The sequence below is a fragment of the Xiphophorus maculatus genome, chromosome 7 (assembly GCF_002775205.1).
Source record: "Xiphophorus maculatus strain JP 163 A chromosome 7, X_maculatus-5.0-male, whole genome shotgun sequence".
Classification (NCBI taxonomy): Eukaryota; Metazoa; Chordata; class Actinopteri; order Cyprinodontiformes; family Poeciliidae; genus Xiphophorus; species Xiphophorus maculatus.
The window spans coordinates 26,212,641-26,225,787 of NC_036449.1; the positions used below are offsets into that span (position 1 = coordinate 26,212,641).

Here is a 13,147-nt window from a genome sequence, read left to right on the forward strand (position 1 = left end):
TTTGCACAATGCAAATCAAATGAAGTCTATGTTTTTGCCACGGGGGTAAAATCCCAGGGGGTCGAAGGTGTCCAGACCTCACAATCTCTGAAAAGTCTAGAATTGCCCCCCACCCCCTCAAAAAAAAAAATTTGAATAACTGTTTGCACTTAAACAATATCAATATGAAAAGGCAAAAGAAACACCGAACAAACTAAATTTGTCACTAATCTAATAAAAAAATAAGAATTTATTTTTAGGTCCGCCTTACCATTATTAGAACAATGGTTCAGTCCAAACTGTTGGAGGAGCAACAGCAACGCTGAGCGTCAAAGGCTCCATCAGAGCCGCTGAAGTGAGGAGCTAGCTGTTAGCTGTGGCTCTGCAGCATGAATAAAACACCCTCCAGTAAGTAAATACTTATCTACTGGAGGGTTTAGTATTTAGAGGAGGGTATTTAACCTTCCAGTAGGGTTAAATACTTACATTCACTCTTTTATTTACATTCACTGCTCAATAGAGTGAAACACATTAACAATAAAAATCAGACTGCAGTTAGTTATTTCATTACTTTGACTGAAGTAAGGCAACTTAGTTAGTTAGTTTTTGTTCATAGAAATGTAAAAAAAAGTTGAGGCCCTGTCAATTACAAAATTATTCATATTGTATTTTCGAAGATTGTTATGAGCAGGAAAAATTGAATGTTACCCCTCCCAGAGCAAAAACACACATCCATATTTGCCCTGAACCCCCTGGATCGGCATGAAATGGTTCATTCTTGCTTGGAGCGCTTGATGGTGACGATGTTCAGCAGCTGTCAGTAGAAGACAATAACAACTGTGGCAATTACTATGCTGCTAAGAAAAATAATAAAGTCAGGTTTTCAAAATAAATAGAGAGAGAGAGAGAGAGAGAGAGAGAGAGAAAGGCAAGAGTGTCAATTTTTAACCTAGTTTTTCTCCAAAAGAGATGGGTAGACTGTGTGAGATTATCAACCATTTAGCATAGTTAGCTTAGCTAAAGACTACATTTCACTAGCATTTAATGAATTAAGGAAAATTATTACCAAGATATTCATATACTTAGCTTGTCCCTGTACCTTTTACCATTTAGCAACAGATGAGTCAGTCAGCAGCAACTCTAACCCACATCCTTCCTGACCTGCCCTCTCCAAAGTGAAATTAAAGCTGCAGTATTTAACTTTTATAAAAAATGTATTTATTTTTCACATATTTGTTAAAACTGCCATTATGTTGTGACAGTAAGGCATGAGAGACAATCTGTGAACAATCTATTTCGTCTGCTTCTCCAACCAGTCAGTGGCAGGAGAGTTTTAGTGCTGTCAATCACAATCTCATGTGGCTGCTCATCCCTATGCTGGAGCTAGCATAACCTGTTGTGTATGCTCAGTCTAGTTAGAATAGCTACCAATGACAGCAAATAAAAACATTTCCTGTAATGATAAGTTATTTCTCCACCATTAGCACATCTAGCAGTGAGTGAATGAGGTTGATTGACAGCGCTAAGACCCTCCTACTGGTTCTGATTGGTTGTTTTGGTCAGAATGTTGGAATACTTTAGCCAGTAATAGCAGCTAATGGAGGAGGTGGAGGAGATTGATTGTTTTCACAGATTATCTGTCTCATAACAAACTGTCACAACATGGTGACAGCTTTAACAAATATGGAGAAAACATATTTTTTATTAAAGTTATATATTGCAGCTTGAATAAAATGCAACAACATAGCATTTTTTGAGAAGTCTGGATTGCTTTATCTGTATTTTGGACGTTGCTTTTGACTGTTCCTCGTGGGGAGAGACATTTCAGTAAACTAAAACTAATAGAAAAAATTTAAGCAACCTACTTGCAAACTGTATGTGGACTGTTGCATGTAAAATTCATGAGCAGTAAATATTGTACTAGTATCAGTATTGAACCAAAGAAAGCAGGGTCGTTGCAAGCCTTTTAAATTGTGACACTTTTGATGAGTCAAATAGATGCAAAAAATTGTAACAGCAGCTGCGTGGGGGGGCCCAATTTAATTTTTTGTCATGGGGCCCAAGATTCCTGGCAGCACCCCTGGCCTTAGGGCATCCAAATGGCTAGCAACAATCCTGGCTAGCACTAATCTAGAAACCCAAATACAAAGAAAAACATACAAAAATAAATAAAAAGCTAAATTTATTAGTAATATAGCAAGACCTAAGGTAATAAACAAGCAAATAATCCAAATAAAAGACTGACATATCCATATTCAAAGTAATTTGAAAATAGGTATGTTCATGATTATTGCTTTAATAGCTCATTAATAATCTTATAAGTTTGCTTTGTTAGTTTTTTGTTCTTGTTCTAGTGTTAAGGGAGTTCAACATCACAAATTTAAAACTGTTTGGCTGGATGAGGGGTCACAGGTCAGCCCTCTGATGAAGCTATCCCAGTTTCATATTGTCATGAAATGGTGGTGTTGAGGTGGTGAGGCAGACGCTGTAGACCCAGGATGTGATAATAAATGATTTTAATAATGAATGTCCAGCAAACACAGTCCAACCAACGGGCAGCACGGCCGAGCGGAAGCCAGGGCTCGACGCCGGTAGCAACCGCTACACAAATGGACGAGACGATGGACTGGGTACAAAGACGACAGACTAGAAGTCAGAATGAGACGAGGACCCAACAAAGACACACAGGTGACACTAAATACACAGGAGGTAATTAGGGAACGAGAAACACCTGGGAGTAATCGAAGGGAGGACAGGACAACACAGAGGCACAGAAAACTCGAAATAAATACACAGAAATACACGGATCATGACGCATGTCAAGAAACACAAGAATTACTTGTTTTTCCACTAAACTAACATTTTGTAATATTGTCAAAAGTTTCAAACAGATTACAAATCTTCAACAACAAAAACATACTTCAATAAGGTAAACCTTTTTTTTTCTAGTTGAGTATGACACATTTTGAACCACTGTGTATCTCTGAAGCAGATACACAGTGCAGTAAATTCAGTAGGAGATTTTTTTGACAACCTGAGGATGTTTGTCAATAATGTGTATTTTACTTCAATGATCTGAACTGCATGAAGAAGAAGAGCGTCTAAGATCAAGGTATAAATTAAAGCAGCGGTCCCCAACCTTTTTAGTCGCACCGACCGGTCAGCCTTTCTCAATTTTGCTGCAGCCCGGGGGGAGGGGAAGTGGTGCGCCGCAGTACTCCGATGTTGTTTTGTTACTCATTCTGCTGCAAGTTGGCTCAATTTTGACACGCAAGACGGTTTAGGATTTTCAAAATAAAAGATCCGGAAGTAGTTCATTATTTCTTGCGCGGCCCGGTACCGATACCGATACCGGTCCGCGGCCAGGTGGTCGGGGACCACTGAATTAAAGGAAAGATAGAAAATATTATTTTGATAAAAAATTTGAAAGCATATTTCTCTGATTAAAGAAAACTGCCAGTGGATTCAGCTAAACTACTTGAATTAATTCTGTAGAAACAGCAACTAGACGGAGAACTTAAATGTTACTTTCCACAGAAAAACTAGGCTTATTGATGAATATTTAATCCTTTATCATAAATTAATGTTTACACATTTATCTTCAATATTACAAGTCCAAATAAAGTTGGATGAGTAACAGGAAACTATTCTCTCAGCAGTTGAGTTACATGTTATTTTTACCACATATTCAAATCAACTTTTGAGACTGAATTGGAAATATTAACCAAAATTTTCAAAGAAATCTCCTAAAATACATAATATATCATAATGCACAACAGGAGTTACACAAGTTTAAAGTAATTAGATTTGTAGCCACTAGGTGACATCCTATTCACATAATTTGTTACTGTGACAACAAAATATGAATCCATGGATTTTACACCTTAAATTTAAAAAAATAATAATTTCCTCAGAAATAGCAGGCCTGTAATATTTGAAGTGGCACATCTGTATTGGAATCCATATTTACTTTTCTTAGCATAGTATTAAATTGGGAAAATAACCTTTCTTTAAACAAGAAGGTTTTTAGATTGCTGCAATTGTTTCTATCATTATTTTATTGTTTTATTCTGTTTTTCAGCAACGTGAACAGATCAACAGTTTTCCAGATCGTGACGAGGCCAGTGAGATGGATGTTCAGCTGTTTCACTAATAACTGGAATGGGACTGGAAACCAGAACCCCAGGTAATGTATGCTGGCACATGTTGCATTGTTGCATCTAAAAACTATTCATTTGTGTTGTTTTTTCTTTTTCTCATTTCTTTTTTTCAGTTAATGGCTGTTATAAATATAGTAAATATGATTTCTTTTTCCAGCAATCATCAGCATCTGTGAAACACATTGTGACAAAATGCTGCCTTATGGGTTTATTATCTTTATTAATGATTATCAGATTCTGTACCTGCTCAATGTTTGCATTATGATGGGAAGAACCTAAATAGAGTCACATCAATTCTGGGACACATTTTGACTGAAGCGAAGGAATGTTGTACATAAACTACAAAAGCAATAATCAATAAATATTTTCATTTGAACAATAGCTCTAACATCAAATGAGGTATATTATAGATAACATTTTTGTGGATGTTTTGATTAAGCCTCCAGTATGTTGATGAAGTTCAGCCACATTCTGAGAAAAGGTAAATATACGACTTCAATTTGAGAATTACAGACCACAAACCACTGTCATGTTCTCCAGTTTAGAGACCTGAACAGATACTGATAAACCAACAGCAACCAGCCAAATGGAACAACATTAAATCACAGACAGGAAGAATAATTTGTGTTTTCTCATGTTTTGAAACTTAATGGAGGTCTGAATAATAGACTCTCATTGTCTGTAATTTGTATTCCAAATTCAATTGGAATACTTTAGTACTTAAGCTTCACTTTAAGTACTAAATTATTACCTTTCCCCATGCTTTAGTTAATCTATACACAACACCCTAGTAATAATATTACTTAAATATTTTGGCCATTACAGATTTGATTAAAAAGTCATATAAATTGTTTACCAAAATGTGTGTGTGTGTGTGTGTGTGTGTGTGTATGGGGGGGGGGTGCGGGCGTGTGTGTGTTCTGGTTTGCATGTTCTCTAACCAATGCAAAGTAAATATTCAGTAGAAAATGCAGCAGGATTATTTTTGGAGACTCTTCCCACCAATTTCAATGTTTGTTTCTCAACAAGTCTTAGAAAACTTCTGAATGAGTCGATTTTCATGCTGGATATTTTTCTCCACAGAGCATCCGTAGAAGAAAAGGAAACAGATCCACTCCTGCAAAGGTGTGTAGTATTAATTGATTAATTAATATAAAATGAAAATATAAAAATCTTTGAGTTAGAAAAGGTAAATGCCTTCATACAGAGCATCTGGGCTCTCACTTATTGAGAAACTGTTGCTTCCTAGAGGCGTGAACTTTGTTGAGATTCCAATTTTTGTCCAATCGTTATATTTGTCAATGATGTTCTGCACATTGCATGTGCTGTTAAAAAATAACACATTCCTCCTCTGTGAAGAGAGAAGTGCTGAGCCAAACAAGATGGCTGCTGTTAGATCAATATTTGGTGATTGTAAAGAACAGTTTTTCACTCCACTGTGCATTTCTAGATACTAAATGGGGAACTCTGGACATGATCTTCAGTGGCCAGTAGTAACATCAAATTATTGCTTCAATTTGCTCAAAACTTTACAAAGGGTAACAACAAGGGTAACACTGGATAAACAGGATTATTTTATCAGGATTAAGATTATTGTTTTGTAACATTTACATACAGACTGTATGTAAATGTCCTCTAGTTTAATTTGCTTATCAATATTTATGTCCTTCGAGTGACAGGCTGAAGGTGAAATACAAACGCTGCAGTAGGATGAAAAAATCCATTTAATATTGTAGATCACTTCTTCCTGATACAACTGTGATTTAATATGTTCATCATCTTTTTATTCAAGCTGATCCAATTATATGACAGATTACAGCACGTTTAAGAGTTATTTCCTTATCTTTCCAAAGTTAAACTCCCTCCTGACTGTTCAGATCAGGGTCACCTGCTATAAAAAACATAAACATCTTTTCAGGTAAAAATGACCTGGAACATTAACTTCGCCCACTTCCTGATTCAAACTGCATGAACAGTATAATTGTTCCCCTACAGTATTGACCAAAAACAAAATGTAAACATGGTTTTAACATTATTTAATTTCACTCCTCTGACCAGCAAGAGTTTGACTCCTGCATCAATTTGTTCCTACTATTCTTATTTTGTATAACTGTTCAAATTGTTTCTTTCTCTTTCTCTGGCAACAGTTTATTTATCCTTTAAACATCATTTTCAGGTAAAGGTGACCTGGAACATTACCATCGCCCACTTCATGATTCAAATTTCACAAACAACAAAAATATTCCCCTACAATATTGACATAAAACAAAATGTAAACAAGGCCAGCTACAGTTTGACTCCTGCATCAATTTTCTCCTGATCTTAATTTATATATGTCTGTTCATCCTGTAGATTGTTTCTTTCTCTGGTAACAGAGCTGCTGTCTCAAAGTGAAGACAGCGAAAACTAACTGGAGCTCTTCTCTTTCACATCCTTACAGATTAGCATTTATTTAAAGCTACCATTGCAGTAAAATAAATAATATATCTTAAAACAGAGTGGTTGGATATTTTGTAATGCATTTCATAATGGGACTTTTCAAATGTCCTGTATTTTTTATTCTTTCTTATGATGGCTGTAAAACCTGACAGGAAACATCAATATAATCACTACTGTGTTGTTTTTACACAGATTAAATTATGAAGAACTGCAACTTCAAAATACATGGTAAATATTTTTTCTTTTAATTTCTGTTTCTTTATTCTTGTCTCTTTCTGTTTTTGTTTTTTTCTTTCAGCTTTGTGAGCTGATTTTCATTCTGTTTGACTTCTTAGATTAGCACTAAAAGAAAAGGACATGAAAATTAAAGACTTGCAGGAAAGGTATTTAGATGTTTTAATGTGAAACACTGTGTTGTTTTTTTTTATTTGGACGATAAGAAAAGTTTAGTGATTTAAAAAAACAAATGATATTTTGCTGACCTAATTTTGATTTCAGCTATAATCAGAAGTTATTCACTTTAAAGGTCTTAATTGTGAACACACAATAACTCAATTTCTTATCTGATTTGCAAAGTTGCTAATTATTTATGGGGATTTACTGTAAAAACTATAATGAAACAATTGTTAAAGAATTATTAGAGTTTAAAAAAGATAGATTTGTGTAAACAGACATTCATGAAATCATTTACTTGTTTGAAGGATTGAAGACATGAAAAATAACGAACAGAAGCAACATCACTTGAGGTAAATATTTGACTTACATTAAATTCAGTAGAAAAAACACTAAAAAAGTTTATTGTTTTATCTAACTGTGGCCAGTATAGCCAGTATGTTTGTATTAATTTAGTGAGTTGCTCATTTTACTCCACAGATCTTCTCATAAGGAAAATGAAAAGGAAATTGAAGACCTCAAACGAACGTATGTTACAGTAAATGATTTGAAACATGGAATTTGTTTTTCTTTTTTAATAACTTTGTGAGCCAATGGGATACATCAAAAATAAATATGTGTTGGTTTTAAACAGAATCAAGGAGAAGGATGAACAACTTGATAAATTGATAAGGTAAATATTTTTCAACATTCATTCATTCATTCTGGGTATTTCACTCAACATATCTGTGCTTAAAGAAAAGAAAAACATAACTGAGGTCTTGCAGCAAAAGTATTTCATGTTCCTGGATGTTAACAACAGTAACAGTTTCTAAACTCTGGGATTTTAGGTGATTTAAAAATTTAACTGTGAAACTTTTCTACCATTGAAAAAGTATTTTTAATAACTATTCATGATTTGAGCTTGTAAATGTTTTACAAACTCAAATCATTTAGAGTCCTCTCCCTGCAGTTACTTGTGTTTCCAACAACTTGTTAAAAGTAGAAGTTAAATTTACACAGACAAGGGACTAAAATATCCAGCATGAGGCCCACAACAAAACTGACATTAAATTGAGGTTCCAAGTAACATCAGAACAGCATTGTGAGCCAATGCCTATCCCTTTCATGCATAGCGGTCACTGCAGAGGACAGCTATCTAAAAGCCATTTTCTAGTGTTTTTTGTGTATTTAAATGCACACAAACTACAGAAGAGGAAACTAGTGGATCCACTGCAAGTGAAGAACATTTTTTGCTAAATTTCATATGGGAGACAAACAAAAAAGCATGCAGATATACTCAGCAATATCCAGTGCCTCCTTTCACTGTAGAGGACTCTAAACATTATTGTGACATCAATAAACCCCTAAAGATTAATACTACTGTTGTATTTTCCGGATAACAACGTTGTATTTGGAGAAAATTACAACTGATAGAAAAAAAAAAAATCCTAGATTTTTTTTTTTTTTACAAAAAATCTTTGTAAAAAAATGCCTTAAGAAAATCAAAAACACTTTGGAAAACAATCTTGACAGAAAGGATTAAAATTCATGCATGAAAGGGTTATAAAATAAAACGGACCCATGGTGTTGAAATAATTTTGACCCACTGATTTTATGGTAATGAAAGACTTGAGTTCAAATGACTAATCATATTTATTTCCTGGTCTTTTCTACTCACAACATCTTATTTATTATATCATTTGTAAAGATGTGGTATTTACTCAAATGAAAAAAACAGATTCACCCTTTAACTAACTTTTAAAACTTTGACAGAACAACCAGCCAGAGTAAAAAAACGTTTTGGTTTGTTAAAACTAAAAAAAAAAACTTATAATTTTTGTAGGGATCCAAGAGAAGGAAGTTGCTCAACAAAAGCATAAACTGAGGTAAGTATTTGCCTAATTTAAATTTTAAGATAATGTATTCTATAGTTACTGTCAACTATAAATGATGACCAAACATGATCAGATAGCAGCTAGCCAATACAGCTAGATGATTAAATCAGCAGAACTAATCAATGAGATTGATTGTCTCATCAGACTGTGGCCAGTGTTTGTTCAGTTGATGGTTTTGCATTGATTCAGGCTGAGCTGCTCATTTTACTCCACAGAGACAAAGAAAAGGAAACTGAAGCTTTCAAACGAACGTATGTTACATCCAGTGATTTAAAACATGAAATGTTGTTTTTTTCAATGAGTGTGTGAGCAGAAAAAAAGATCTTAAGATAAATATCTCTGATGCTTTTAAACAAAATAAATGAGAATGATGAACAGCTTCAATTGGCAAAGTAAATAAATAAATTCATTGATTCATTCATCCACTGTTAGCTGGTTTTCATTTTGTGTATTTTACCTCACAGATCTGGAAAGCAAAAGGAAATTGAACCCTTGCTGCAAAGGTACTTTGTATTTCAAGAGGTTAACATCAAATTAAAGTTTTCTAAATGTTGTCACTTTAAACATTCAGCTGATTTAAATGGTTAACTGTAAAACTTTCGCTTAATATTTTGAAGAAAAATTTTGTAGAATTGAATGAAAAATTCTTTCATAACCGAACATTCATATCTCGTCATACACTATATTGGTTCAATATGACAGTGGTCCAGCCTTTGTGGCTAGCACAGCTTCAACTCTGCCATCCATGTTTTTATTAAGCTTGCTTTTGCAGAGCAAATGTTGGGTGAGGAAGAGTCCAGCTCCAAACTGACAGTAACAGTCTATGAGAAAGTGTTACTGTCATGAAGTGCGGTTGGATGAGGTGAGGCAGACACAGTGGACCCAGGTTGTAGGGAATAAATAGTTATTTAATGGTGAAAATACAAATCCAAAATCCAGGCAGCACAGAATGAGCTGAAGGCTGAGGCTCAAAACTGGTAGCAACTGGTTAACAATAGACATCTGGACAGACAAGACAGATTAGACAAGGACCCAACAAGGAACACAGGGGGGATTAAATAATTAAATACACAGAGGGTAATCAGGGAAAGAGACACAGCTGGGAACAATCAAGGGGTAGACAGGACAACATGGAGATTCAATTGACACAGAAACCTAAAATAAACACAAAGGAAACTCAAATCCTCACAGATACATGTGGCATTTCAGTTTTAGATCTGTGAATGTTCTACTGTTTAAAAGCAAATGCAGCGAAAAAACAGCAAAAAAAAAACCCCCAAGAAAACAAGACCTACTGTCTTGGACGCTGAATAAAAGAAACAAGTTGTTTTTATTAATGTTGTTACCTAAACAATTATTGTGTCTTTAAAATTGTATGGTCATTCTTGACAAGAATTTTAAAACTAGACTTTACAAGAGCTTGCCATTTTTCCATTCTTCCTGTTTTCTTGAAAGATTGTGTGACCTTGTTGAACACATTCTGATGAACATGTCCACTGCTTTTACACAGAGTTCATGAGATGGAAGCACAACTTCAAATATCAAGGTAAAAATGACCAATGGAGTTGTCACATGTCAAGTGATTGATTAAGTGGCCTATCTTTAAAACTAATCAATGACCACCAGATAAACATAATCAAATCAAACATAATCAGGGCTTCTGAGTTACTTGTTGTTTCAAAATGGTCTAGAAAGCTGGACACCCCTGATGAGTCCAGAACTCTAATAACACACCAGTACTTAAATAAAAAAAATACCTGGACAACTTTTTTTGTTTTCACTTCTAGTCTAAATAACATCTACAGTTATAAACATTTATATATATTTCTGTCAGAAAGTTTCTATGTATTTGGTTTGATTTTTGAAACAATAAATTAAAGACTTGGAATGTTTTACAAGTGGGTTATTATATTGCACAGATCTGCTCTACGAGAAAAAGATGAACAGTTAAAATCTTTCAAAGACAGGTACTGTATGGGTTTTCTTTTGTGTTTTTCATAGTTGGATTGTCAGTTAAAGTGGTTTTGTCACCAAATACTACAAAGCATTAAATGTAGAATTAAAATAGTTTTCTGTAAATAAAGGTGTGGTTTTTACAGAGTGGCAGGAGAAGTTGCTTTGTCAATCAAAACAGGAAACACAATGAGCCTCAACAACCCTGTTAGTCAGAACAGACTAAAGGAAATGTATGAAGACCTGAGGTGTGACTGGCCAAGAATAAAAAAAAACTTAAAGTCAAACAACAAACATCCAGATTCTGTGAAAGAACTGATTCTGGTACAGTTGACACAAAATTCAACTTTGGACTTCATTCTTGCACATCTGAAACAAACTAATGTTGCTGTTTCTCCCATTACTGTTCCTGCTTGTCTCCATTTTTTCCCATAATGCCAGAAAGAGTTCAGGGAGGCAAAAATTGAAATGAGGAACAGAAGAAGGATGATAGATAAAGTGTTTGAAAAAGGGAAGAATGCTGGAGGAACGCCACAAAAGGTAACATCATGTATTTTGAAGTCATCTCACGTGGTCCAGTCGTGTGTCTGAACTGAGGTTTGTTCTTTCAGGTTGATCAGTACCGACAGCTAACAGTTCAGAACCTGCAGATGACTCTCTACAATGAGAAGCAAGATGCTGGTTTACAGGTGGATTTGACTTGTCCAAAAATACTTACCATTCATAAAATTAACAAAGAAAACTGATGATTTTATTTATTTATTGTCAACAGAAACCTTTTCTTGAAAATGAAGCAGGAAATCCTCAGGATGTGTTGGAGTATTTGGGCTCTGAATGTTATTGGCTTGGTTGCCTGATGGCGCTGAACAACCCGCCTCTTCAGCCTGACTGGGAGAATCATCCTCCGTTGATGGATAGATGGGACTTTTTCCCCCGAAGTATCAGAAATGCTTCTGAAAATGAGTGAAATGAAATTAATCAAGAAACAATATCGCTTTCTACATCTTTAAATCTGTGAAAAAATGTAAGTGTGAGCTTTAATAAATCTTATTGCTGCACCTTTTTAATTTAGTTGAAAATAGATGTTTGTGATTATTGTTTTTAAAAGCTCAATAAAACCTAATAAGTTTGCTTAGTTGTATTTTTATATTTTCATACCTTTTTAAAACATCATAAATTTAAAACTGTTTGGCTATTATATTTAATTTGTTTAATCATCTGAGTTTCCTGTGAACCTGAACATGTTTCTCTCTGCTACTCTTGATTTGCCTCTATTGTGCATCATCTTATTCTGAGAGACACAAATTGTAGTTCGACTTAGAAAAGATTTTATTTTAATTGAAGGTGTAGCAGCTCCCCAGCAGTTGAATTAACCAGCCAGTCTCCACGAGTGAATTTAGCGTTTTTATTTTCTTCTACAGGTGATTCAGAATAACCTCAGTCACCGTGAAAACTAAAACTTATACAAATATTAGAATACAAACATAAACTTACAATAGAAACAACAAAACCAAACGTACCTCGCTGCTTTCACTGGGGAACACTAAGTGTTGATTTCTTCATGCTACTCAGCTTGACAGTTCAAGTCATTGATTAACACGACGATTCTACCAGCGTTTAAAGGGCCTGCCCTCATTAGTTACGGCAGCCCAAGAGGTACAACAAAAAAAACCCAAAACATTACAAAGTGTAAATACCATTAAACAAAACAAAAAAAACAACAAAAATGCTAATCAAAACAGACAAACATCCATAAACAATCTGCGTCATACTTAATTTAGAAAATTCTTAATTAACTTTAGTCTACTATCCGTTACAGAAGGGCTGTTTTATATAAATCTGTGCTACTGCTCAATTACCAACAGGCCAGTAATTAGCAGGTTTATTTTTAAGAGTATTGCAAAATCATCTAATAAACCTCAATAAATCTGGTTTATTGTCTATAGAACAGTGTAAATTTGAGAAATCAAACCTGATTAGATACTTTCTATGTGTTTGCAAAATGTTGAATTCTGAAAAACAAAGGCAAAATAAAAGTTTGAATGGTCTTTTGATGAAAATAAAAACTAATTTTAACAATGTATTAACTTAGCTTTTTATTGTGTCTACCTACAGTTTTCACCAGTTTTCTTTCTTTCTATCTATATATACTGCAGCTTGAATAAAATGCAACATAGCATTTTTTAAGAAGTCTGGATTACTTTGTGTATTTTGCATGTTGCTTTTGACTGTTCCTCGTGGAGAGAGACATTTCAGTGATCTAAAACTAATAGAAAAAATTTAAGCAACCTACTTACATACTGTATTACATTATTTCACATCAAAATATTGGTTAGAGTTTCATTT

General features: G+C 34.3%; 1 protein-coding gene across 1 annotated transcript; it reads left to right on the forward strand.

Moving 5' to 3' along the window:
- The first annotated feature begins 8,799 nt into the window (after positions 1–8,799).
- On the forward strand, positions 8,800–11,768 carry LOC111609284. Its single transcript, XM_023336637.1, has 8 exons — positions 8,800–8,839; positions 9,313–9,351; positions 10,359–10,394; positions 10,768–10,815; positions 10,948–11,125; positions 11,243–11,341; positions 11,413–11,490; positions 11,574–11,768. Exons 3-8 carry the CDS (start codon positions 10,369–10,371, stop codon positions 11,766–11,768), a joined length of 624 nt encoding a protein of 207 aa, XP_023192405.1. The 5' UTR covers positions 8,800–8,839; positions 9,313–9,351; positions 10,359–10,368.
- Positions 11,769–13,147: the final 1,379 nt, after the last annotated feature.